General features: G+C 45.9%; 2 protein-coding genes across 2 annotated transcripts in view; both read right to left on the reverse strand.

The window, feature by feature from the left end:
* Positions 1–4,054: 4,054 nt before the first annotated feature.
* Positions 4,055–21,562, reverse strand: LRRC58 (leucine rich repeat containing 58). The gene is made up of 4 exons (XM_021549047.4): positions 21,006–21,562; positions 11,763–11,891; positions 10,191–10,468; positions 4,055–8,746 (listed from the first exon to the last, which is right to left on the reverse strand). The coding sequence occupies exons 1-4, from the start codon at positions 21,521–21,523 to the stop codon at positions 8,538–8,540; spliced, it is 1,134 nt and encodes a 377-aa protein (XP_021404722.1). The 5' UTR covers positions 21,524–21,562; the 3' UTR covers positions 4,055–8,537.
* Positions 21,563–24,120: 2,558 nt separating this feature from the next.
* The window catches only part of FSTL1 (follistatin like 1), a 52,184-nt gene continuing 48,957 nt past the window's right edge, over positions 24,121–27,347 (reverse strand). The window contains exon 11 of the mRNA XM_021549021.4: positions 24,121–27,328. Within this exon, the coding sequence (XP_021404696.1) occupies positions 27,284–27,328 (45 nt within the window). The 3' untranslated portion in view covers positions 24,121–27,283. The remainder of the gene's footprint in view (positions 27,329–27,347) is intronic.

The raw sequence follows: 27,347 nt of genomic DNA on the forward strand, positions 1-27,347 counted from the left end.
CAGCATCTGCTACATTTACACATGATGAAATATGTTCTGCTCTATCCAAAGGCCCTTTGTCACATCACTATTGCTATTTAGTCATGTCAGACCAGGCTCTCTTTTTGTCATGTCGAATTATCATCAGGCTTCACCTTTGGCTATAGAAATCTGGGGACAAAACCATGATGGTTTAAAAAGCATCATGCAAGACACCCTCACTAGACACTTGCGATGTGTGGAATGGTGTAGAAGGCATATTTGTTGAAAAGAAATGTGAAATGTTGAAAAGAAAGTGCCTTCAGACACTCCCTGTCTGAAGAGGGAGTGGCATTCAGAAAATGTCATTAAAGATGATATTTCCTTCTCACTCACCTGGTACAGAAGCCACCTTCACAGCCCATGATGGATGGCAGGGATCACCCCTGGTGTTCTCCTTTTCCAGGAGACCACAAATTATGTTGGAAGGTGTTCTCTGTCAGGACAGCTTTGGTTCAGAAGCTGGTGTTGGGATTGAGGAATTACTGGGGTCAATGTTATTTCATAATGTGAATCCCCAAAAAAGTAGGTAACTGGCAGTGTGACACAGAAGTGACACTTTTGCCACCCATTTTCAATACGCTTCTCAACGGGAGTCACCTTGGAGGGGCACATCTGTGACTGTGGGAGCAAAGCTCCTGTGACAACCCAGAGCAGAAGCAGGCAGCCACTGGTGAACCTCTTTCTCCATGAGAAATGACCTTTTGGATGCAAAAACTCAACTGTATAATGGCAAAGGCATCTGCCATTTCCCAATCCTAGGGAGACACCTGACATGAGCCTCCCTTGGACCATATAGGGATGGGCCCTTTTGACATCCTCACCAGCAGCCAGTTCTCTTATAACTTGTTTTTGGGCCAGCCACCTGCAGCATCAACAGCAATTGCAGTCGTACCCCCTGCCCTTGCACATGCCCTTTTCCAGGCTGCTGGAGGAAGACAAGCCCTGCTAATCCCCTCCTGTGCAAATGGCATTTATGTGCAACTGGTGCAGGTAAGCAAGCACAAGCTCAGGCTCCTCCTCGCTGCAGGAGCATGCTGGCCCTGGGAGATGCTCTGCCTTTGCCTTCTTTCCTCTGGGGAATTCACTAGCCACAATGCCCTGCTTGAAGTGGGATCACAGGAGCAGGAATATATCCCATCAGGGCTTTGCTAGGCACTATTAATACAGACCATATTTATAGCAATAAACCAAAGCAGATGCCTTATTCACGCAGAGTTTAAATGTAACATGCCCACAGCCCTGTATCGAGAGGTGTGGAAGCAAACAAGATGCTCCTGGACATTTTGCACAGTGATTTTCTTCCTCATGGCCCACAGCTGTAGGAACCTCTGAGCACAGGGTTGAAAATAGCTGCTGCCACGACACGCCTGGAGTATTCCTGCTGTCAGCATTCAGCCAAGGGCAGTTTTTGCCTCCCAAGGCTGTAATTCTCCCCTCCACATACACACCAAACAAAATCTCTTTTCCTAGAAGCGCTATGAAGCGTTTCTAGGCAGGATTCTTGGAGGGCTGTGTGTGGGACTAGGGACAAGCTGTGGCCAGGCAGCAGTGTGGGCTTTCCCTACAAACCATGGCAAAGGGTCATCTCTGAACAGGTTTTCAAAGTGCAAGGCAGCCAGATGGGGTTGCAAGTTGTGAAAGACCAACATAAAGTTTCAGACATTCCTGGACCATTTCAAAACGTGTTTTGACGAGCCCAGTTGCATGGGGTTTTCTGCAAGGCCTTTTATGATTATATCTCTCAGTCAAAGACTCAGGACTGCTTTAAAGAAAGAAAAACAAACAAAAAAATGCAATTTAACTCCAAATGCCTGAAGAGAGTAAGTAGGGAACCCAACTTTGGAAAACACACTGCAGTGTTTATTTGAAGATAAAATCCACTGCAGCAAACCACTCGGGTCTGATTTAGATTATAAAGGGTGTTTGGTTTTATAAATGCAAGGGATGTTTTAAAGTCTTCCAGCAAGGCCCTCAGAACAGAACTACTCACAACAGAAACAAAGTGCTGGGTTCAGGCAGTGCTTTCTCCAGGCCTCCTGTGCCTGTGGGGAGGTTTTATGAGCAGGGGTTGAGTTCAGGGCCCTCTCAGGGAGAGCAGAACAATCCACAGGGAAACAAAGCCCTGTCCTGAGTGGCCCAGGGGGATCTGCTGCCAAGAAAGTACACAACTTGCAGTGACCCATTAACCTGATACAAAGGATGTCCACAAAAGGATACTTGCCCCAGTCTTCAAGAAATAACCAACATGTTTGAAGCAGAGGGTTATTGTTAAGGGAAATGAGAGGTCCTTCATTTATAGCATCTAGGCCCTCATCCATATTCTGCCCCATTCCCATGAAATGCCAGTTTGGTCAAGATTTGTTCAGTGTAACCCTGCTCACAAGGAGAATCCTTTAGGTCACCTACACCCATCACATGGCTGTTCCTGAGGAACCACAGGCTGCCCTTCTGAGTCAACAAAGAGCATTTGCAAAGCAAGGCTTTAGAGCAAGCACGGAACATTGGCTGGCAAAAAGGACATTGTTTGCTCAATATTGTACATGTTTGTTACACTAACTTTTACTAGGGATGCTAGGAACACCAGGAATTAGTGAAAAACATTTTTCCACAATGGCATTTCCTATCCATTGTCAAAGGCATTAGTCTGAAATTTACTCTTTCAGGGACAACCCCCAAATAAAACAATGATGTGCCTTTCATACATGTCCTTTCACCGGCAGTAACTGTGTCTTTGCAGATGCAAGGGTGACGTGCTGACCTGCTGGGCTCACTCTGACCCCCTGCCCCCAGCTAAGCTATCACCCAGATGAAGGGTTTGTTCCCTCCCAACTCACCTGTTCATTAGTGCCCAAGCCAAGCTCCGGCGAGCACCCTCTCCATCCACTCTGCTCCATCTCATTCCCTTACAGGAGGAGTGACAGAGCTCCATGAAATCATTTATTTGCCAAGACAACAGTCTTCAGAGGTATGTAAAATGGCAGCCAGCCTTTTGAAACTCTGGTGAAAGGGTAATATTTAGGATAAATGTGCAACTCACTTACCAGTACTGACTTCGGGTCCTCCTTTTTCCATGGAATCAAGAAGGGATTACGGACAGGGCACTTGGACAACACTCTGAAGATACATTAATCCTTCAGCACTCTGGGAGTAGCTTTGAGCTGCTACCAGTAAGTCCCAGGCCAGGACAACGAGATGGCCCTACCCTTCTTCAATGCAGCACTTGGACTTTCTCCCAGAATTTTATTTTTAAAGGCTGGCAACTGCAACTCACAACCCTAGTGCAGAGAAAAAGGTGCATATATTCAGCTCTAACTGTCTTGATCACCTAAGGCAGCATGTCTAAGAGAAGTACAGCTCTACTTTATGATGACACACTTCCAATGCATCAACATAACACTTCCCTTTAGATCTGTGCAACTGCATGAGCCTAAAATGTCACTTTGACATTCTGAGCATCTGGTTCAGCCACCTAGTCACTCGCATTTCCTCTGTACTCTTCCTGCTGTTTTAGTGCTAACAGCAGAGGAGAGGGTCTGAGAGCCAAGATTTGCTCCTAAAGATGAAAACATGGGCAACTTGTGTCTGGAATCATCACTTCAAGGATTTTGTTTCCACATATAAGGTAGGCATTAAGAAGGCAAAGAAAAGTGTATCCTTAAATTAGTTAACAAAAGGAAATAAGAATATTCTCAGCCTGGCTATTACTGCAACATCATTGCACTCCTCTCTACTTTATGCTTCTCAAACTGGAGCTGCTGCATAATTTGAGAGGTTTTTTCTTACATATGATGTTGAACCATTTCTGAAATAGTCCCTGCTGAAGTGAGTATCAAGTAATTTTTGTTTCCCACTGTCCCATTTTCCAATACAGCACATTTCTGCACTGACAACTGGTAATTGCATGGCAGGATCCAAAACATTTTGGCAATAGATCACAAAACTCTTCAGGATGTAGGAGGAAACGGGATTACTCAATAAATGGGAACACATTAGCCAGTTAACATGATCAGAAAATTAGCATTCAAAAAGTCAATTACAGGTTTCAAGGTTAGCATATTAAGAGGAAACAATTCACAAAGTTTAGAACTGTTGTTCCATATTGTTGGAAAACTCCACCATGACATCACTTGCTCTTGTTCAGGTATGTATCCTGTCTGTGAGTTACTTCTGCCTTTGAACTGTGGAGCAAATCTCTGCAACACTCTTCCAGAAGTAAAACAGTGTCTGGTTCTGTAACACACACTGGTGTGTCACAAGTGGGCCCCGAGAACCAGGAATTTCAGCAGTCCCTTTGGAAGTCTCTGTGGTTTTACACAGCACAGATCAAATCCCACCCACTCCCACATACAGCCCCCTTTTAATGCGTCTAATCCTACAAGACTTCTGTCTGCAGAAACACCAGAACCAACATGTCAGGAAATAATGGACAAACAACAGCAGGAATAACATTTTTGTAGGTTTAGTGTTTGCAATTTGTTTTACAGCTTATAATGAAATACTGTTAGAGATAGTCTACATTCATATGTTTCAGGCAAAATACAGTTTTAAAATCATAAGGCACTTTAAGATGTCCTAAAACAAATGCTTATATAAAACTTCAACAAGAGGGCTGGATGAGAACCCTTTCTACCCTTAGGGTTCTGGTCAGTAAATGATCAATTCTCTAGTCAGGCAAGCAAGTGAAATAATCAATAGAAAGGTTTCCAAGACAGAGTTACTGCTGTATTAGTGTGCACTGTGGAGCAGTCTATTTGAAGTGTCTTCAGTTGAGGAGGGAGGGCATGGTGTGAATAAGATGCATTAAAATAGTTCTTTGAACTGGGCAACAAAGATGCATTGCAAGGATTAAGTTTCATTACTTTCATTGGATTAAATTCCTTCCATTCATTATTGCCAACAAGAGTAAGGAACAAAAAGGAGTAGGTTCTCCCTTCCCTCCCCCCCAGTCCCATTATAATTCAACACAAGATTTCAAAGACTTAAAATGACCAGGACAGAAGCCCATGAAAACCTGCATCTGGCCACTTCAGAGTATGTTTAAATATTCATTACTGACTTCCTCAGGTCTCACCTCTTATTAAAGAAACATAAAAGAATTGGCAACTGTCTAAGTTGCTTCCCATCGAATTGAGATTTTGCTTCTTTTAAACACGACCCCACTGTTCCCATCAAGTACCTGCATTCAGAAACACACCAGCAGCTCTCCCTGCAGAGGCCTGCTGGGGCAGCAGATGAATGCAGGCAGGGCCCCAGCCCCACATGGAAAAAGGAATGAGCAACTTTGCTTAACACACTTGTGTCTCAGCTTAAGAACAGCTTCAAAAGCTGGTCATGCTGGGCTGCTGCAGCAACAAGGGGACTGATACCAAAACATTGACTGAAGACTTCACTTGAAGATATATTTTCAGGAGCTGAAATCTGCTAAAAACTGACAGAAAACAAACAAACAAACAAACAGACAGACAGTGGCAAAAACACTGCCTACTTCTCAGGGCTCCTGAGAGGTAGGAACTAGTGCCTATCATCCACCTGCGTATTTTCAAGTTGTGTCTCACCTATTTTATTGCCCAGTACATTTTCAAGTCTTTGGGGGTGAACAGTTGCTGAAAAATGACTCACAGGGGCTCAATGTGTTAGGCACTACAGTATATATCTGCATCCCTAGTCTTCTCGAAATTACCTCAGAGGGAAAAAACCTCAAACCCAACCAACCAACAATTTGTTTTTCATACAAGTTCTTGATTGTTTTAAATTCTGACTTACTTGAATTGCACTTTAAAGCCCAGCAGCAAAAAGAAAACTTGCTTGCTATATTCAGGAATATATATATATATATATATATATATATATATAAAATTTAAGACGCATTTTATCAAGTCTAAAAATGCATAGATATCAACTGTGTAAGCTGCCAAGTTTTGATCTGGCTACAGTGAAGAATCTGTGGAAAAAAAGATTACCCTAATAGACCATATAATATTTGGACAGAAGTGGGATGCCTGTTCAGTTAGGAAAGAAACTACAGTTAAGAATCGAGCTAAATTAGAACCAGCCACCACTGGTCTGAACTCATCACACACAGAAGTGCTACTGTGAAAGCAGGAACTCTGATGAAATCTAGCTTTGTGAAGTGAAAAAATTCATGACTTCAAGGCAGCTGCTGCTAAACACAAGAAAGGAAGGTGGTACCTCATGGCCCTGAGCTCAAAAGATCTTAAGATCTCAACTTGTGTGGCTCACTTTTGCTGGCAGGAGAGTCAAGCTCTAGATCACTCAGTTGATTACTATGGTTATACCAGCAGGCAAGTTAAAATTGTGGCTCTGGAATCATCTTACTGTCATTCAGCATTGCTGTGCCTCTGTTCACCTGGGACAAGGAGATGAACAAAACAGGCCACTCAGTGGTTGCAATTTTACTAACAGCTTGCAGTTGGTTTCTCTCAAAACCTGTAGTTCTTCTTCCCAAGTAAACCTCATAGAATCTGCTAAAGAGACATCCAGTTGCTTGGCACATACACCTCATTGTGTCTTAAAAATATACTTTAAAAAAATTATTTGGAAAGGCATAGAGCACATGCAATTAATTCCTTGTGGATCAATGCACACAAGGAATCACATGTGTGTGTGAACTAAGTTGCGATGATTAACAATGAACAGGGTATTAATTTACTATTAGATAATTTCAAATTCCAGTTATGTCCAAGGGAAATTGGGGAAATAAAAAGTTCTGTCAAGGAAATGCAAGGCAAGGAATTCAGCTGGAACATACAAAGTTTCACAGACCATGTTCTTCAGGTCACATGAAAGCAAAAATTGTAGTCTAATTTAAAAAAAAATCACTAAAGCTAGTTATTAAGAGCAGAATTATCAAAGTGCTTTAATACATAAAGTGTCAAACATAATTAAACAGGACCATTAAGACAGAGCTATCATAAGATGTTCAAATAGGTATATGTGTTTTCTGAATGCAGGAGAAAAGCACAGGTTTTTAAATTACCCTGTAGGGCCTAAGTGGGTTAAGAAAGTTTTTCTTGTTCATTTCAGCTTCTTAACATGATGGTTTTGCTCTGTTCATGCATTCAAAGGCACAGCTGGATTTGCTCTATCAGGAAGTGCATCAAAAGGACTGTCTACCATGAAATATTAATAATGGGGCAGCTCTCACGGAGTGAAGCACACAACAGCCTCATAAAGTAGATTTATAGATAGCTGTCAATTTGTAATATTAATTTTATAAGATATTTCTTGATACTTAAAAATTCTGAGCTATTTTCTGCAGCTTTCCCTTAAACATAATTTAAGATAACTGAGTGTATTATTTGAACCATCAACAGACTGCCAAAGCTATTGCCACAAGAGCAAAAACAAATAAGGAAGACATTTCAAAAGCACCTTGTGCAAGAAGCCCAGATAACATGCCTTTGCCTCCCTACCAGTTTTTTAATTCTTCTCTTAGGAGAAAAAGACATTCTCCACAGCACTTCTCTGGGTATTTCAATTCACTGAGCTGCTATGTACCTTAGGCCCATGACCTTAAAGATGGAAAGTAACTCTATCAAGCATAGCAGAGCAAACTGTGGGAAAATGTGTCTGTTTATAAACAAAAAATATCAATTGAGACCTTTCCTACAATTCACAGCTATAAAAGCAGATTTGTTCCAGTAAGCTGAGACTCAAAAGTATGATACAAAGCATCACATCTGGTCCCTTGCACAGGCCACAAGTCTGTAACTGGTATTACAACAGAACAACTTGTCTGTTTTCTGAAGGCACCATAAAGACAGCAACACTTCAGGTGTAATGGGAAGAGGGAAGAGGAGGAAAAATAACAAATACTGTTAGAAGGAAACACTAAGAGCAGCTCAGTATAACAAGGGAGAAAAAAAGGTGGCTCAGTTCTATGATGGCTATAACATCTGTAACAGTACAGAAACCCTACACCTCTAGGCAAAGGAAGAGTAACCAGAGTTTGGAAAAATCTAGTCCTGAATAATAAAAAAAAAAATACAACTTTCATTTTTCAGTGGATGGGTTAAAATCTGTAACTGAGATCAAAGGAGACAGAAAGGAATCAAACTGCTATATTAAACACTGGGGTCCATACATACTCACATGGCATCATTAGCCTGTTTCTGATTTACCACAGTGTTAAAAGATCTGGACAGTCTCCTTTGCTCTGCAGGATGACTGAAGTCCAGTCAAGTTTCATATATTAAAATCCTTCTGAATCCGCCAGTGAGAACAAATCCCTCTCCCAGCCCATCCGAGGGAGGGGGGTGCCTCCCAGCCAGGAGACATTTCTAACAACCCCAGGCAACCTACAGGCAGCATGCTACTGAGTTAGATCTCCTAAGCAGCACTGCACCAAGCAAGTCCAGGCTTGCTAAGATGTTCTGTCCCTGCATGGACTTGAGGACAATTTCTCATGAGCCCTTCAGGCCGGTGGCTCATGCTTCACCATTCCCCTATTGCTTTTCAAATCCATTTTCCTTCCCGTCTTCCCCTCTGGCTGCCCGTTATCCCAGAAGGACTTTCTGCATCCTGTGCGCGGCGACGCTGGCCTCGTCCTCAGAGTCAGACTCGCTCTGGGAAGTGGAGCTCTGGGAGGCAGAGCTGAAGGGAGAGGAGCACTCTGGGGAGCACAGGTAGTGCATCAGCGGGAGCCGATACTTCCCACAGAAGTCAACAAACTTGATCTGTCTGACGCAGCTGTCAAAGTACACACCTGTGGGGGAGAGGGAACAGAAACGCATGAGACCTTGTACCCAGAGCCCTGCAAATTCCACAGGGCTTTCGTGCCTGGAGCGTATGCCTTCAATGAGGATTTCACTGGCACTGCACTGCACTATATGTAGGAGCACAAGGGCTGCTGGTGGGATAACTCTGAAAATGTGACATTTCTTTTGTAAAAAATTCCTGTAAAACTGTGTTTGGTAGGTGATTCAGAACAGCACACTCTCCATACAAAGACATAGGGCACTTACTTTCAAATAACACGGCAGTTTCTTCTAACCTTTAGGGAGAAAACTCAGGCTGAGAATTTGCAAACTTCTTCAACATCAAATGAATTAATGCACTCTATCTTCAGACTTGTAAAACCTCTTCTACCAGCTAGTAAAAATGCATTCACAAATAGACCTTCACAGCTCTACTCTTCTTCTGCTTGAGTGAAGCCACCATGCTGAGCTTGGATGCTACTTTCCATGGCAACAGTCTTGATGTAACACACAATTATGTTCTCTTCCTGTCACAGCAAGTGATTTTAGACACTGACATTTTCAGAAGTTTCCAGCAGTGTTTAAAGTCCTAGCAGGTCAGGAGAAAACTTTTCTCCTGCAGTGCTAGAGCAATGCTGCAGTACTGTGCAAGTTCATACAACATAGTGAAAAAGCACAAAAGCACTGTTATCCAAGCTGTGCAAAACTCTTAAGAAACTTTTCTTCCCCTCCCCTATATAAGTCCTGGCCCTTCCATCTTTGCTTGTGAAGCATGCTTTGATATTGTCCTGTAAGAAAATAACAGCTTGCATTATGACTGCAGGATAGATACTAATTAATGGTTTTTTTCCCTTACTCTTCTAAATGCTAAATGTGCAGATCATTTACTCTGGTTAAAGATCAAGCATTGAGCCAAATTAAGCCAAATTGTTCCAGGCCGTTTTATGAAGTCCTCTCCTTCCAAGATCTGCAGGCTAGTGGTCCCAAGACAGAGCTAAACAAATTACCAACTTAGCAGTTGGTAACTGCTAAGTACTAGAGCCACTCTCCTCTTTTCCACCTAGAAATAATGCTCACCATTCAGCAAGGGTATGTGCAAAAGTTCTGCTGTCCATTACTTGCTCTGAGTTATTTCAAGGCAAATGGATTGGAAACTTCAGATCATAAAACCATAGTTGAGTGCTGGGATGAGCTACAAACACTCTGACAGAAGTGCTGTCTTACATTCCCATGCAAATACAGTAAACCAGCACTGCAACTCTGAATACTGTTCCTCAGTGAACAAAGCTCATCAAAGACAAGTTTCCAGGAGACCTGGAGCCAGGGAAATACAGTCAAAATGTGGCTGCAGTAACACTTTGAACCTGAGTGAGCTTATAAAGTCACAGCAAGTCAGAGGGAGAGGAAACCACAAGGTAAGAGCAGGAAGCAGAGCTGTAAAGGTGAACTTACCCCCACATTTAGGATTGGGGCAGTTGCTGGCCAAGCTCAGGTAGCGGACAAGACTCTCTGGGAGATCGCTGGGAGCGTAGGGAATGTTGCGAGTTTTAATCGTGCGTCCAGCCAGCTCCTGAAGGCTCGGGGGATTGTAGGTCAGGTCCCGCACAAAGCGCACCACCAGCGGGTTCCCACGCAAGCTCAGCTCGTCCAGGTGAACCAGGTTAAGGATCTCTCGGGGAAGGTAAGTCAGCAGGTTATTGTGCAGGCTAAGGGAACGCAGGGAATGCAGCCTAAGGATGGAGATGGAAATCCTGTCAAGATGCGCAAGCAAAATTGCCCCACAGCTGCATTAAGCAGACCTAATTACTCTCTCAGCTCCCACCAATTACTTTTTCTTTGGCTTTTCTCCCTTTTAAAACATAAATTCATGCTAAAAGAACTGTTCTTGCTCCAGTACACACAATGCACTAGAGAACTCGGCTCAGCACCAGAATACCTGCTAAAGAAACACAGTCTTAAACATGCTGCTATCCCTCTCAGTATTCCCCACACACAGCCCCCAAAAAAGGTAGAACAAAAGTGTACAAACTCAGTGCTTTCAGGGGACATAATGTTTCCTTGTACCCGGCATATGCATCAAGAACAGTCCCATGCAGTGCTCTGAATAAGTCACCTGCTCTGTCTCATGCATTAAAGATGATTGCTGGGAGGGAGCCAGCCCTGGAAAGCCCCATGTTTTCATTGCTTGAGGCTGCACCACCTCACGCTGATACCACCAGATCTTAACAAGGTCAGGCCAGCAGTGGCACAGGGGACAAGCAATTATTTTTCTTTTGGACAAGGCTTTCTCCTCTCAGGAAGCACAAAGCAGTGCTCCAGCACAGCACCCAGGGCTGCTCCCAAACTTGTAAAAGTTACAAGACATTGTACTTTAAGAATAATCCCACTACACCCTCAAATTCCAACTTGGAGAACTCCATGCTGCCATTCAATTGCTTTTAGGATTACAGCTATACATCCCATTTTCATTTCCCATCTTAGGCTACGCATACAGATCTGCAGTGTCCTCCTTCCCCCATTATGAACAGACAAAGCAGTAATCTAGCCATTAGAACTGTGCTGTAGGATTACAGCAACACTCTGAGATCCTAAAGTAAGGAATGCCAAGCGAACACAGGGGATGGTACAAGACAAAAGTACACACAAAAAGGTTTTGGGTGAAAGGCAAAACCCATCAAGCATTCATTATTAATAAAACAGTACCATTCTTACTTTTTAAGGTAGCAATTTATATTTTCTGAGTTGCCCAGGTACTTTTCAGGGTCCTCTATAAAAATCTATTAATTCACTGTAAGGTGTAATCTCAGTGATGGTTTTTTAATATAACCCTTTCATTGAGTTTTCCAGATCATATATTCATGGTTTGCCTGCAGTGCACCATGCCAAGGATGTTCTTTTTCAAATACAGTCACATTAACAAACTGAAGGACAAATAGATCTTCACAGGTACTTTTATCCACACACACAGAAGAAAAAGTTCAAAGAGTTAATTACAGCTGGTGGCTAATGACACTAAATACTCACTGTGCGAGCTGAGGTGGAATGCTCTGGATCTTGTTGTCACACAGAACTAGATACCTCAGAGAAGGCAGTTTTGCTAATTCAGGTGGAATTGCCGTAATGAAATTCCCTCCAAGGTACAGAAACTCTAAACTGAAAAACAGAAAAGAATGCATGATTTCACTAATTTCAATTCTCCTTTAAAACTTAGGTTTTCTTTGCTGAGAGCAAAAAAAAAATCCGCTGAGTTGCACATCAAAATTACAACAGAACTGCTGTTTCACAACAGATAATGTTGAGATTTTTACCTCCAGACTCCTGCAGTCACCCTTACACCTGCAGGTAGGTACCAGACAACTGTGTATTCCTACATCAACCCCTTACACAAAGTTCTTGTTCCTATTTCGAAGGATGTGCAGCCTGCAAACACAGGGTCTGCAGCACTTCCAGAGATCCTGTTGCAGCCAGTGGGAGCTCTCAGTTCAGCAGGAGTGAAGCACGAGTGTCTCTCCCTGGAAATCCTGGCCCTGCACCAGCACTAGTTGCTCTTTGTGGAGTCATCTGACTCCTCAGTGACTGGAACCATTAGTCAGAGGCAGGCAGTCCCCCTTTGATACAATTCACATACCAACACCACAGCTGCAACAGCACACAACAGCACAGAGTGCACCTAAGTCACACAAGCACATGCACACAATTTCTCAGAGAGATTGATTTCAGTGCTCTGAAGTCATAAAGCCCAAACCAGAAACCATAGCTGGGCTTCACTGCAGTTTGGGCCCAAAAGAAGAATCACTGGATGTCCTGTGAAAACTCAGGGGATGGGAGACAGGAACAGAGAGAGGCACTAAATCCCTTCTGCCAGGTGGAGTAGCCAGTATGTGCTGCACATCCCTGCCATTCTAGGAAGAAAAACTGGCAAGCATTTCTCTTTGACATAATAGCTTAAAGTCTCCATTCCACAGACTCAGGTAGCTTTCTTTCCCTGTTCTCAGATGTTGTCTGAAAGAGGAGCAAAGGCAGGCTCAGTTTGGGTACATCTTGCTAACCACAGTCCAGCCAAGATATTTCCCATTTTTGAAAAAAGGTGGATCCCACAGTCCTGGTCCAGTATCTCCAGTACCCACTGAGGCTGCCTAACTACAATGCACCTTGGCCTTCTCTGATCCAGCAAGCATTGCCTACAGGCCAGGGAAAGTGAACTCATCCAGGTTCCATCAGCCTTCCTTTAAGTACAGGTTATAACTTCCTTGGAATAGGCGACATCTTCGTCTCATCCCAGCAACTGAGAAATGCTATGGATACAACTGGCACAGAAACACAGGACCAGAGCACCCAAAGGACATGGTGCTCCATCCAGACAAGGTCTGAACCCAGAAACTCTGGATCACAGCATATGTGGAGCGCAGAGAAGCTCCCCCCTGAGACCTCCCCTGGGATGAAGCAGGAGAACAGCACATTGAGTCTATTTTGCTCAGTTCTTGCAAGAAACTTGAACCCCAGAGATCCAATGACAGCATCTGCTTGGGCTACAGTGGCCACTACTGCAGCACAAATGTACCTGCCCACCAGCAAGGACAGACCTTTGCAACACACCAGGAGATGTTCGCAGGGTCAGCTTTCCCTGGGTTCCCCTATATTTTTTGAGTATATCAAAGGCAAGCTAAATAATAGAATTGGACAAAGTGGACAGCAAATTAAGCCTTAAATTGAATTTGATTATATGGAAGGCAGTAACTCCAGACCAAGTGGGACAGCACATTTGGAGGTTACTCTCCATTATTTGAAGGTGCAAGAAAGTGCACAGTGAAAAACCACCACCAATTGCCACTGCTTCAAAGTAACCTTAACCTCTCTTTGACAATCTGTATGTTGAGGAGTGGGGGTAGGAGGAAGGCTGCTGTGCAGAGACCATGTCAAGGAGAGATTATTTTAAATTAACTTTGGGTCCCCTAACAAAGCTCTGAGTTTTAACCAAAATTTCTCCTTCAAACTTCCATTGTTTCCTGAGGTGGATTTAGGCTGCTTGGCTCTCATTAGGGACTTAACTGCTTAGTATACAATTCCATACAGTTCCTAACTCCATAACATTGCTGGAGCCCACACCAAAAGCTGTTGGGCAAGGGAATTCTAGCAATGTGGATTTCAATATTTAAACAAGGTTTAGAGGTGTACGAGTTTGCACTTCCTAGGAGAAGTGAATAATTAACTCCTCATCCTTTGTGTTTGAGGACACTAATGCCTGTAAACTGACATGGCATGGAAAAGGTTAGGCACCTCCTACCAGGGAAGGAGAAGAGGGCACAAGTTATACAATAAAAATGTTTTGGGAATTCATTTCAAGGCATAAGATGCATGTGTTTCAAGAGCAGCCTACTGTACAAACTAAGTGTGCAAAAACACTGCCTACAAACTTCTTACAGCTTCCAATCTGTTCCTGTTAAAGTCTGTAATGAGAACACTCAGTCATACCAGGAAGGATATACAGACCTAACATCAGAATACAAACTGTCTCTAACTAAAAACCCACTAAATAAGGTAACTCCTTCACTGGCAACAAAATGCTTCTTAATTTTTTTTTTCTTTTTACTCATCTTCTGAATCACCTTTTTGAGGTCAGAAGACTGAAAACTCATGGGGCCCAGTCTGGTACAGCAAATTCAGAATTTTCACATCAACTTGTGGTATTAATTAGATGATTAATTTATTAAAAAACACAGGAAGGAGGTGTTGAAATTACAAAGAAACTAATTTCAAACATAGGAAAGATATTCTTATAGCTTCCACTGAAACACTGCTCAACGGGAAAACAAAATCCTTAACTCCCATCCCTCTAAGTACAATTTGCTACTAGGCTGATGAAGGTGAAGGAATCAACAACAGCCATTTCTGAAGTGTCTTTCAAACTGAAATGTCAAGAATTGTCTGAGCGAAGCTAATCATGACACAGGATTTTCAAGAGGCATGACCCTTTAATCAAGAGCACTGACCACAGCACTGGGACACAGTTTGTTCCCAGCTCATCTGCTCCTGGCCTGATATTCATGTCACACTCATACTAAGCATGTCTCTGGAGGCAAAGGTGATGCTGGCTCTAGAGCTGTCCTGCTCAGGGCAGGGCAGTTTGCTGCTCAGTAAGACAAGCAGAAGCACTGCTCAGCTCTGCCCTCTTCACACAAGAGCCTGCAGTAATGCAATCCACAGCATTCAGCCCAGGTTTTGCAGGAGGACCACAGCAGGGATGGCACTGAGCTGGGCGAATGCTTCTAACTAACCTTTCACACTTAGACCTAGTCCTTCTGACAATCATTAATCTGTACAATCGTTTTGATCAATCAGCTAAGGTCTTATGAACTGCTGTGTACACAGAGGTAGAACTGGATTTTTTCCTGCACTTTCAACAGTCCAGAATCTTCAAAAAGCCAGAGATCAACTATCACCAAATAGACATAGGCTCAGTTTCAATTTTTGAAGCTAGAATGAGTGATTTACTTCCAACCTGCCACACAGACTCAGCTGAATGAGTTTCATGAGGGGACAAACACAAACTAAATCAATCTCAACAGAATCTGAAAAAAAGCCCAACAACCATGTGACAGAGTTACTAATGAGGGTTGACACTTTCTCTCCTGTCTTTTACCAATATTTACAAATACACTTAAAAAAGGCCAGAGTCCCTTTCAGCCTCACACTCAGCAGCCCCCTGCTCAGCACAACCAGTCCTAATTGCTGCCAAACTGAGCCCATCATGTGGTGCTCCTCTCCAGCAGCGCATTTCACACCACTGGGCTGTAGGGTAGCAATGAAAATACTTTTACTTACTAGGAAATGAGTGGAGAAATGCTCAAACAACTACGATAAATTCAAGGGACGGCAGCAAAGTTTAACATGCAAAGAGAGGGTACCTTCTCACTTGAGTATGTCCTTGATGTTTCCAGGTTATCATATAGCACAAATCAAATCCAAAAGCCCCCAAACATTCAGTAAATAAGAAGAGCCACTCTGAGCACTAGAGGTATTTTTTATACCCTATCAATTACCACAGCACTCCCACAGTCATATTTCAAGGGGATAATGTCTTCAGGCATAAGAGATACTCAAATTTTCAATCCACCCTGTTTCCCCACAGATGCTTCTTCGGATAAAATGTAACAGCTGACATCAAACAGATGCATCTAAATAGGTAATATAAAAAAAACTCAAACCAACAATGCTGCCTGAAATAGCTCCGGGTCTTTTTAAGATAAACTTTTTAGCAAGAAATTTCCAGGGCAGTTTTGAGGCTCATGCAAGGGAGGAATTTCAAAGCAGCCCACAATACACTCCTGTTAACCCTGTTCTACGATTTGCTAATTCCTGAGAGAACTGCATAGCCTTTGCTGACACGCAAATTTAAGATCAAACGGTCGTCTGAACGCTATTTGCAAAACGTTTGAAGAGGGGAAGAAGAAGGGAGACAGCAAGCAGATTTCCTAATGCTGTATCTTTATCAAAGCTCTGCTTGCCCTTTTTCCCACACTAACAGCCGTCCTTTAAGTGCATGCTTGTCTAACATGCTTAATGCTACCCACGAATGAAAGCAAACGCTCAGGTTTTCTATGCACCCAAGCCTTTACACAAACCTTGCATGAATCCAGTCAGGCGTTTGAGGTCTTTGATCCCAGCCCTCGCACAGCCAGGCTTTATTAGAGGAATACCAGCAAGAAGGAAAGGAACACACACAGGTCTTTTCCAAGCTCTGCCTGCTCCCAGGGCTCTACAGAGCATGAGAGTATTCACCAGGAGAGTATGACTAAACTCAAAATTCCCATGGGAGACCTGAAGTATCAGCTGCATTTCACTAGGCCCTTGAGAATTATTCATTTCACAGGACACCTGCAGGACATTTCCCCAGGCCTGCACACTGATCAGGGCAAACCCTGCACCCTTTAAGCCAAAATTAACAGCTGCACCATGAAGATCAGAGCTGTTTTACCAGATTTGCCCTACAAATGTTGTTCCAGGATGGGCACAAGTAGATGGCCACATTTCTAACTCACCAGCTGTAACACACCTTGCCCCATAGTGCATCCCCAGCTGGATCAGCAGAGGGAGGATATGCAGAACCAATGTGCAACGGGATCTCTCTGCAGATCACAGTTCAGGAGCTGCTGAGGGCTGTGGATTGAGTCTGAGAGAGAGTGACTGACCATAACATCTCCCACTGAAAACACAGCAAGGTCAGCAGGGAGAACTGCAGAGAAGATAACACTTGTGTCTGCCTATGCTAAGCTTGTATTTTATCTGGCAACAAACAGGAAAGCAATGCAAAGACGGCTGCTCTCACATGTCTGGTGCATTCCTCACTCTAAATTCACAGCAAGAGCCAATACTCAGGTCTTGCACTGTACTGACACACCAGCTGACAGGAATTGGGGATATTGGGTATACAGAAGGACCTGGCATGGCCTCAACATGATCAAGAAAAAGCCCTCAGCAGGTTCAACGTCTACATTTCTCAGAAACACAGGAGGCTATTGCTGGTCACACTCGATGCTTACAGTGAAACTATGATGAGAGAGCACTGAATTTTCCTAATGGAAAACATGAAGCAAAGGTTATTCACCCCTGGTGCCAGCTTGCTATGATCAGCATCATCCTACTGCCATCACCAGAGCAATCACAATCATATACTTATGAAGCCATGCAAAAGAAACTTCAAGCATTTTGGTGTTCCTTCCACAACAGCCTAGGAGATAACCAATAATCAGGAACACAGCACTCACTTTCCATGCAGGATCTTGCACTGCACACAAAACATTTGAGTGGGCAAGGATGGGGCAGATGGCTGAAGCCAGAAGGAGCAAGGCATGACAGCAGCAGGACTGGCTGTGGCTTTTATCACCAACCTCATTAACCTAGCAAGACACCAGGAACATGCCAGGGAAGTTTCTGCACAATATCTCTGACCCAAATAGAGCTTGTGTGAAGTGGTGGATTTATTATCTTCCTGTGAGTAACAATACATGGCACACTTATATCCTGCTCCAGGACCTTTGCATTCATAGTCACCAGCATGCTCCTTCTCCTTTGGCAGCTCAGACCCAGCAGCTTTTTATACACTCAACTTTACCACATACACAGACTCCTTACCTGCTACGTTCCTGGCCTTCACTAAAACTGACATGCTGATCCTTCAAAAACTAAAACAGGATCTATGGGGTGCAGAGGAAAGGCATGAAGCTTAGTTATCAAGAGTATTTAAAAAAAACAAAATAACTCATCACAGCTCAGACATTCCCTGGAAATCCAAGAAGCATTTCTAGATTTCTGCAACTCCAGTCTGCTCTATGATCAGTGACTGGAGGAAATGGGAAGCTGCCAGGGTCATGGGAAGAAATCACTGCTGGTCTCAGGAAGTCTAGTAGTAGCAGGAGGAATTTGATCAGTAAGAGTGCTGCCTCCATTCCCCTGTAGTCTCAGAGTCCCTGAGATAAAAGAAACATTTCTTTTTATGAGATATTGCACATGGAAAAAGGGTCAAGGTCTTGGCTTGGCAGCAACAGCAAGACTGGCATTTGCAGATTGAGCTGTGAGGTTAATAGAAACCACAACACCAGGTCCCATCTCCAGCTTCTATAGCTCAGAAACTAACAGAGGTCTCTGTGTTGCTGTGCTGTAACAGCTGGCTCTGCTCTGTCCTTGCTCAGGCTCATTTTACCCACTTCTACAACAAGCACACTCACACTTATGACACTTCTCTTGTCAGCAGGTAGAAGCAGAGTCTGGCAGCAGTTTCTCTCCAGAATATACTTTCTATGTTTTTGGCAAGGTTATCTGGGTCCCAATGAATAGATTCAGGATCCCCTCTGGAGAAACAACACATTAAAAAATGTTGTTTTCTCCCTGTGCTGCAAAAGCATTGTGCAGCTCCCTTTCATTACTTAAGCAGCCCCAGATAGAGAAGTCACTGACGGCAGAGTGGTAAAGAAACTGACAATCCTGGTGGGGCACAGATTTGCTATCTTGAGCTAAAGTTCAATTGTATTACGTTGATGTGTTAGCAGAAGTTCAATGAAGTAGCAGTGGTAACGTGGGCAGCAGACAGAAGCAATGGGATGTGTCTAAGTGTAACTTTTCCACCCAACATGTCACTTTGCAATGATGAACAGACAGTTCAACAGCTTTGTCTGCATTAGTTCTCTCCAAATTCTCCTTCTGTGGATTCTAGCATGACCAGTCCAAGAAAAGCTGCAGGACAGGACAACAAGGAGCCCTGCTTCAGGGCAGGTCAGAGGAACAAAGCAGAGTGTCAGAAGTGCAGCATGGAGCACAGGTCACAGCCTGCTGGAGCACCATGTGCGGTGCCACGGAACCCAGTACTTTGCCGGGGACATGACAGAAGAAAAACAGGGCTGATGTTTGCTTTCTTGGGGAAAGAAAGGGAAGAGAGAGAAAAACCTCACAACCCACAGAGACCACAGAAACAGCAGCAGGGAGCCTCTGACTCAGAGGTGGGAGCAACTATCAGATCCCAGCCACATCCTGGATGCTATCAGACATGTTATGGAGACAGTGTGGATCACCTTCCTCATACAACTGCCCTCCTCCACTGGCCTCCTCTCCATTGCCTCGTTTCCTTTTTCATCCCTGAAGCACCTGTTCCCACACAGAAAAAAAGCTGAGCTTCCTCTTCCTCATTACAAGCCCAAACCAGGATGTATCACAACTCTGCCAAGAGGAATATGGGCATTCTCCATCACTCAAAATGTCTCATAGCATCTCTCAGCCCAGAGAGCTTAACCCAGAATTGCTTCAAATCCTTAACAGGTGCATGCTATGCTACCTGGACAAAAGGCACAAACCCAACTGTATTATACCGCAGCAGACAAAACCTTTCCTCAACAGCACTCATGCAGTTCTGATACCTCCCACCTACACCCATGGGAGACATCACTCTACACATCCTGTGCTTCCACTGGATGCAGCTCTGCTGAGCCATCAGAGTGAATCCAGGTATTTAGGGTCAAGGGTGCTGGAATTTGCATAAGAGAGGCTGCTTCTGGCAAGTCCCTTGGCAAAGAGCTGGAACATACAAAGTTCAGATCCAAAGTCTTAGCAAAGAGCCACACAGAGGCCAGCCTGAGGTTTGTCAATGCAACAGAATGCACTGAGGTGCCTGTGTCACTTAAGCCACAACAAGCATCCTGCTGGCCCAGGAGGACACCAGACTTCAGGAGCACCCAACCCAGGCCAGTGCAGGCAGCCAATACCCTGTGCTAAGGCCTGTGTCCCACCCACTGCTGTTCCAATTGCTGTGATTCAGAAAGTTTCTGTATGACCGGCCTGCGGTGGCAGGATGCAGCCCCAGAGACAAATGTGCCACTGCAGCCAAGCCCAGCCTGGGCTCCACACTTCGGGTCTGTCAGCATCTGTCATATTTACATGAGCTGATGGGTTGAGACAAACAGCACAGAACCCCATCCATGACAGCAAGCCCCCAGGGGGACTGCAGCTGTATGGGCAGAAAGGCCCTGCTGTTTTCACGAGCCACAAGCTCATCTTTAGCCTCCTGTGCAGCTCATCGTGCAGCCATGAGCTGCAGGACACATGGGGTTTATCTCGCTGTCACCCAGAGATGTGGGTGGGCATAGGAAGAAAACCACAAGACTCAGACCAAGCACACCATCACCAGAGCGGCCCTGCACCAGGGCAGCCCAGGGACTGAGCAGCGCCAAGAGTCACTCGGTTTGTGAGCACAGAAGGCCCATCATTGCCTCAACAGTACACAGGATCAGCTGGGTTGGAAGGGACCACAGCAGGTCATCTGTTCCAACCTCCCTGCTCAAGCAGGATCACCCTAGAGCACAGAATTGCATCCACTGGAACACATCCAGTGAGGGAGACTCCACAACCACTCTGGGTAACCTGTTCCAGTGCTTGGTCACCCCCACATTAAAGTTTTCCCGCACGTTCAGGAGGAACTTCCTGTGCATCATCATTTTCTGCCCGCTGCCTCTTGTCCTATTTCTTGGCACCGCCAAGAAGAACCTGCCTTCATCCTCAATGTCCACCCTTTAGATACTTTTATACATGTGTGTGGGTGAGGTAAAGAACGTCCTGGAGTTTCGGTAAGTCAACACTGACGAAGAGGAAGAGCCAAGTTAGCGGCAGCAGTGCTTGGAGACACCTGAGGCTGAAGAGAACCGACCCCCGAGGGGGAGCGTGGCAGGAAACCCGGCCGAGCTGGCCGAGGCTGTCCCTCTTCCCGCGGGGCCCGTCCCTCACCTGTGGAGCTCCTGGATGTCGGGCGGGATGCCGTGGAGCCGGTTGCCGCCGAGGCTGAGGCTGCGCAGCCCGCGGAGCTGCAGCAGCGCGGGCGGCACCTCGGAGAAGCGGTTCCCGCTGAGGTTGAGGACGCGGAGGGAGCGGGCGAGCGGCGCCTGCTCCAGCCCTTTGGGCAGCGAGCCGGGCCCGCCAAGCCGGTTGTTCTTGGCCAGCAGCGTGTGGAGGCACGGCAGGGACAGCAACTCCGTGCCCATCTCCGTCAGCCCCGTCCCGCTCACGTCCAGCACCTCCAGCGCCGGGAACCACTGCGACAGCCCGGCGGGCAGCGGGCCCGACAGCCGCCGCGGCGACAGCACCAGCCGCCGCGCCTCCGCGCTGCGCCGCGCCGCCAGCTCCGCCGCTAGCGCCGGCTCGGGCTCGGGCTCGGGCTCCGACTCCGGCTCGGGCTCCGACTCCAGCTCCATCGCCGGCTCCGGCGCCGGCTCCAGCTCGGGGCTGCCCCCGCCAGCCGCCGCCATCCCACCCGCACTGACCGACGGCCCCGCGCGTCACCCCGCCCCGGCCCGCCCCGGAACAGCGCGGCCCCGCCGCCCCCCGCCGCATGCTCGATCCCGGGCGCGCTCTCATGCAGGTTGCGGGGCGCCCGCGGGTGGGCGGCCGAGGGAGAGGGAGCGTCCGGCGGCCCCGGAACGAGCACGGAGGGCGGCGGGCGCGGCGGGAGGCGCCCCGTGGCGGCGGCTGCCCGAGGGCCGCGGCCGCCCCGTCCCGCCTCTCGCCCCGGCTGCGGCCGCGCTCTGCTCCCGGCGGGCCGGACTTGCCGTGCTGGTGCGGAACCGCCGGCTGCAAATGAAATGCCACCCGCTCCCTGCCAAGTGCTTTACTCCAAGCTCGGGACACCAGAGCTGCTCAGTGTAAAATTAAAGCGTAGCCTTTCCTGGGCCCTTTTCGGTCATCCTCGGAGCCCGAAGAAGAGAGAGATGCTGCCTGAGCCCCTGTGCCCCATGGCCTCTCCCTTGTGGCAGCTGGTGGGGCAGCCTGCCCAGCATCCCTGGCCAGCGGGTGTTTTGTCCAAGGGTTGATCTGGTTTGGTCCCTGCAGGACAGGGAGGTTGGAACTGAGCGACCTTTAGGTCCCTTCCAACCCAAAACATTCTGTGGTTCTGTGAGCTGCTGCCGCGGAGCACCAAAAGGGCACTGAGGGACTCCCAGAAGAACCTCAGTGCGTGTCCTTGCCTGGATTGAAAAGACAGCTTTGTTCTCGAGGGGCCCTGGCAGGAGTTAATCCATAACACACGGGTCTGTCGGGCGAAGCGATCTGACACGAAGCGGTCTGACGCTGGCCACCGACCGGCGTGGAGCTGACCCCTGTTGTACCACACGTATGCAAACGGGAGGTCAGGATCTGTGATTTCCGTTCATCGCTCTTTGAACAGACTAACATCAGTGTAGTCAGTAACCAGAAGAAGCAGCAGCCATGTGTGATAACAATAAGATTCACAACCCAGGGGAACTTTTGCCTCAACTAAGTCCAGGCTTAAGAGGCAGACTTGCTTCCTTGCTATGTATAGAGAAGCCAAAAAGAAGGGAATAGCAACCTCCCACCTGCTCAAAGCACTTCATGTACACAAAAGTCTTTGTCATCTTAGACTGGAAGAAACACACAAAATCACAGTTTGCAGGTACCAGCCAAGAGTTTAAAACAACATGTGAAGTAGCAACAATGCTGACTTCAAAGGTGTCCAGAATACTAAGGACAAAACCCATGGTCCACTTGTCCTGCCTTTGGTGCTTTTATGAACTCTGGATTTTATCACCACAAATATTTTGACATGACAGCTCCTGTTGCTGAGACGAGGAAGTTGTCAGGGCTATGCCCAGCCTTCAAGAAAGTGTGCCCCAGTGGGTAGGAATGAACAGGTCAGTTTCCATTGGACTTGTTTCATTTGTTTTCCAAGAGTCTGTGGATTCACAAGTATAAGCCCTGATGTGAACCCAGAGATAGCTGCAGAACAGACACTTTGCCAGTATAGTTTAATTCCTTATCAACATATTTTTTCCCACTTTACAAACATTATGCTGTTCCAGGATAGTTTTAAGTAAGCACAATAATAAGGTCATCTGGATTTTGCTCTGTTTTTGTAGTGCTTTAACCTGATTCTCCTCAAGGTGTGTCTTGTGACATGGTTCAGGAACTGAGTCTTATTATAGATCAGTCTGCTCCTGTCTTCAGAACTAAAGTTAATAAATACCTTACAAATGCAGTTCAGTCTCTTGATCTACTACTTAAATAGCCTATTTCTCAACATGAAGCTTAACAACACTGGAGAATTGTGATTATGGGTATGTAACTATAGTGCAGTAATTTAATACTCAGATGTGCACAACTCCATAAACAGGTCAGAGCTTTTCCCAGGCCTCTATAAGCAGCAGGCAACAGAATTTTTGATTTTCCTCTCTCCCACCTCAAAACCATTTGCTTTAGTAAATGTGCGTGGAGCACGAGGCAAAATATTTGTAGTGCCAGCTAGCTAAATTTGTGGCTGCTGCTTCCATTAGTTTCTTCTTAAAATCTGGGGAAATTCTCACAGTAGACATTGCAGTAATAAAAAGCCTCACTTTGCAGTTGAGCAGTGAATGGGCAGGGAATGGCATAGAAAAGACTGCATGTGCAGCAGCTGGTATATGCTAAAGAGGCCATTTGTTGTGAAAAATAACATGGAAGAGTCATGTTTGTGAGTTGTTTGGTTTTCTTTTTTAAACAGCTTTGGAAGGAGCACACCAAGTGGAACAAAGCAAGGCAGCTTTCTCTTCTGTCAGACCATTATCTGCACAGAAGCACTCATAGCAGTGGCATTATGGGGAGATGAATAGTAGGGCACTTCCTCCTGTCATACAACAACATTGAAGGCTATTTCACAATTCAGTCAAGGCCTTTAGTTATTGTTTTTAATTGCCTATGGGTTCTTTCCACCTGATTCCTCAGCTATAAAACAGAAACAGTGACATCTTCCATTTGTCCAACACACTGAGATAGGTGTATGAATGTGCGAAGACAGATGTGGGTTTTTTTTTTGAAAACAAGTTGTGTGGCTTGTCAAAAATAAACCAAACAAGTGTTATTTTTTAAATTTTGTTTCATTTATTTGGCAGTAATATCCAAACCCCCCTGCTTCAAAAAAATTACAAAATCAAGTAAAGTAAGTGCACTAAGGAAACCTACAGAATACTGATAAATTTCACACACATACAGGAGGGAATATAGAGGAAGGAGTGGGACTTTTTTGTTTGTTGCTTATATTTGGGGTTTTTTGGAAAAACAAAACAAAACAAAACACCTTCCCTGCCCTTTGTAGTCTGTACAGCAATCGTCCCAGAGGGCAATGGCTGAAATTCAGCACTTCCTTCCCCAGCAGCCAAGTCACCCTGCAGGAATTAGTGACTGACCAGCCTGCAGAAGCCTGGGCATTGCTCAGTCTGGGCTGCCCTTCCCCTCTGCACAGGGAGCCAAGATCTTTTGGTCCCCTTTGAGAAGTGCTGCCCTTAGAATGGGCCTCACTTTCCACCAGGTCCCTTTGTAGAGGCACAAGGAGGAGGAGGCTCCACAGGCAGCAGCCCTTGCCAGAGGGACTGTTGCTGCACTCCCAGCCTGCTGCCCTAGGCTACCCTGGGATCGGTTGTATGGCTTCTTGGAGAGCTCTGCTTGCCGGAGAGCACAGCCCGTCCCTCTGCCTTCAGTGCAAGAGCAAGCTCTGTAAACCTCAGCTGCCAGCACACATCTCTGGCTGCCCCAGCAGCCACCCCCATCTGCACGGCTGCACAGCCACAGCAGGCAGGAGGGGACAGAGAACAGTGCAGCCTACAGAAGCCCTGAAGCCACGCATTCACCTCCCCTTCCTGCACATGCTCTAGTTTTCACAGTTGGAGATATTCCTGACTGAACAAGATGTTATCCCTGTCCAGGGAGAGCCTTTAAGGCAAGCTGTTGTGTTTTCTCTAAGGCACTTCAACAACCCGAGCTGGAAGGAAGTGATCTGGGAGGCACTAACTACCTTTTAAAGCAGGACTAGAATAAAGCAAAACATTTATTAACAATGTTCCTGTGACTCCAGATGCAGCACATGAAGCCCTTTCTCTCATACTCTCGGGAAGGAGCAAGCCTATGTCTAATGGGAGCTCCTATTTCACCAACTATTTCTTCCAGTGCTACCAGAACACAAACAATAACTCTGTCCCAGTGTAGCATTGTCCACATTACCCTCAGCTCATATGGACTCATTCTCCTTCACAGGTGACAGCTACTCAAATCCAGGCCCTCATGAGAAAAAAAAAACCCAGTCTCCTTCTGTATTTATGATGCCAAAATCTCAGTGGCAGGGTACATTATAGTTCTCACTGAAAAAGTGGAACTATGCCAAAGTCAATGGAAGTCCTGTAGCTTCACATCAGGAAAACAGCTCAAAGACCAGACAGCCTTTAATACATCTGGCTCATGGGAAAGATCACAGGAGGGAGCAAGCTGTCTTCTTTTCCTATACTTCTAGGTACGAGCTCATTCCTCCTCTCCAAGGAAAACACTGTGCAAAAAGGGGAGGGTTGGGACTCAAGTCCTGCTGCTCTTCACTCAAACCAGACATGCTTTTGCAGATGCAAGTGGAATTTTGCTTGAGTAAGCAATAGAGACTGCAAGATACACAGCAACAACTGCTGAAATTGTTCATAAACAGAAAGATGGAAGTCACAGGCAGTGGATCAGGGCACATGCAACTGCTTGGGAAGCACAGCACAGGCATGAAGGGAACCTGGATGTTCAGGTGTGCATGAAGTACATTTGACAACTGCATAAAAAAATCAGCTCGGCTTCAAGTTACAGAGGTGACTATCAACAAAAGAGTATTTCATTTGCATCTAGGACCAATGCTCTGGGAAACGTGTGGGATGAAACTGACCCATGAAAGAATGTGAGAGTGGTCAAAGGTGGTCTGATCCATAACACTGAGAAATGCATCAGTAATGAGGCTTCCAGCCCTGACTCCAAACTCATACCTGGAATCAAAGAATAATGCTGCTGCCTCACCCCAGAGGAAGATGAAAGGCCCAAGATGATGCCAACAGCAAAACTAAACAGTTTTCTACATAGTTAAGCTTTTTAAGATACTGTACTAATGGTTTCTCTATCTGTAGACTGCTTTGAGAAATTTAGAGGCATGAGCACGGACTTTGAGCACATGGTCAATGCTAGCTAAGAGAGCGAGAGCTAGAGAGCTGCAGTGGCAATCTGTGTCTGGTGAAACTAATTACATCCAGCCCTGTCTCTTCTTCCCACGAGGGACACTGCTACCCCCCAGCTGGGAAATACCCTGTAGTGCAAGGCTCACAATTCGCCTGTGGTGTTTGTGGCGGCTGAGCGCAGTGCGATACAAACTGTGCATGGGCATTACAGCACTGTCAACAACAAAAACCCACACGCTGGGTTTTCTTGAAAGATCTAGAGCTACAAAACATACAAAAGCTGAATCACTACCATAGGAAATAAAATAACAAAAAACCCGAAACAAAAAAATAAAGGGGAGTCAGCATGTGAATGTGATAAGAAAAAAATACGATAGCACCTCTAAGGAGGGGGCAGGGAGAGTAAGAGTGAGATGAGGTCAAAAGGAACCATGTTGTGTTAGAGCCCACAGTGTACTGGAGGAGCTGCTGGGGACAGTCTGGTGGAAAGCAAGGAGGAATGTGCTGGACTCATGCCAGCAGCATGGCACCATGACTCCCAGGAGTCACACCAGGCTGACCAGCTTTGAGGAGCTCAAAGCAAAGGGTAAGGTCCTTGGATAGTGATGCCCTGCAGCACACGTGTTCAGCCACAAAACTGCCAGGCCTGTATTTCTGCAGCCAAGGGTGGTGCTGACAATTGTATTGACTGAAGACCCCTTTTCTATCCAGCATTGACCTCCATCCTTTCCCCAGATCTAGAGGAACAAGTAATCCCTGTTAGCTCTTGGAGGGAGCAGCTGTCTGCTCTGGGGAAGGGCCCCAGAGGCTGCTGTAAGTCCCTCTCAGCCTTCCAAGGTCCCAGCAATGAAGCTCCCTGAACAGGTGGGCTCTGCTCCCCTTTCCTGGCCCCATTCTTTGTGTATTACAAAACAAATAACCCATCGCTATACATGTAAATATCTGTGACTGGGCAACTGTAGCAGACACTTGTGCATACTGAGATCAGCACTGGAGGACAGGGTGGCAGGCTGGGCCCATCCTCCTGGGCTCCTCCGCTGTGGAGGCCCCTTACATCTCCTTGGTGTTCATTCTCTTGGTCTTCTCAGCCGTCTCCTAGAGAGAGAGAGCACAG

Source organism: Lonchura striata, chromosome 1 (assembly GCF_050655825.1).
Source record: "Lonchura striata isolate lonStrDom1 chromosome 1, ASM5065582v1, whole genome shotgun sequence".
Lineage (NCBI taxonomy): Eukaryota > Metazoa > Chordata > Aves > Passeriformes > Estrildidae > Lonchura > Lonchura striata.

What these genes read in the sequence shown, in the direction of transcription:
- LRRC58 (XM_021549047.4), bottom strand. Translation starts at nt 21,523, where the DNA reads ATGGCGGCGGCTGGCGGGGGCAGCCCCGAGCTGGAGCCGGCGCCGGAG. An exon ending in ATTCCACCTCAGCTCGCACA is followed by an intron (nt 10,469 to 11,762) that starts GTGAGTATTTAG and finishes CTCCATCCTTAG; the next exon opens with GCTGCATTCCCTGCGTTCCC. An exon ending in CCCCAATCCTAAATGTGGGG is followed by an intron (nt 8,747 to 10,190) that starts GTAAGTTCACCT and finishes TCTCCCCCACAG; the next exon opens with GTGTGTACTTTGACAGCTGC.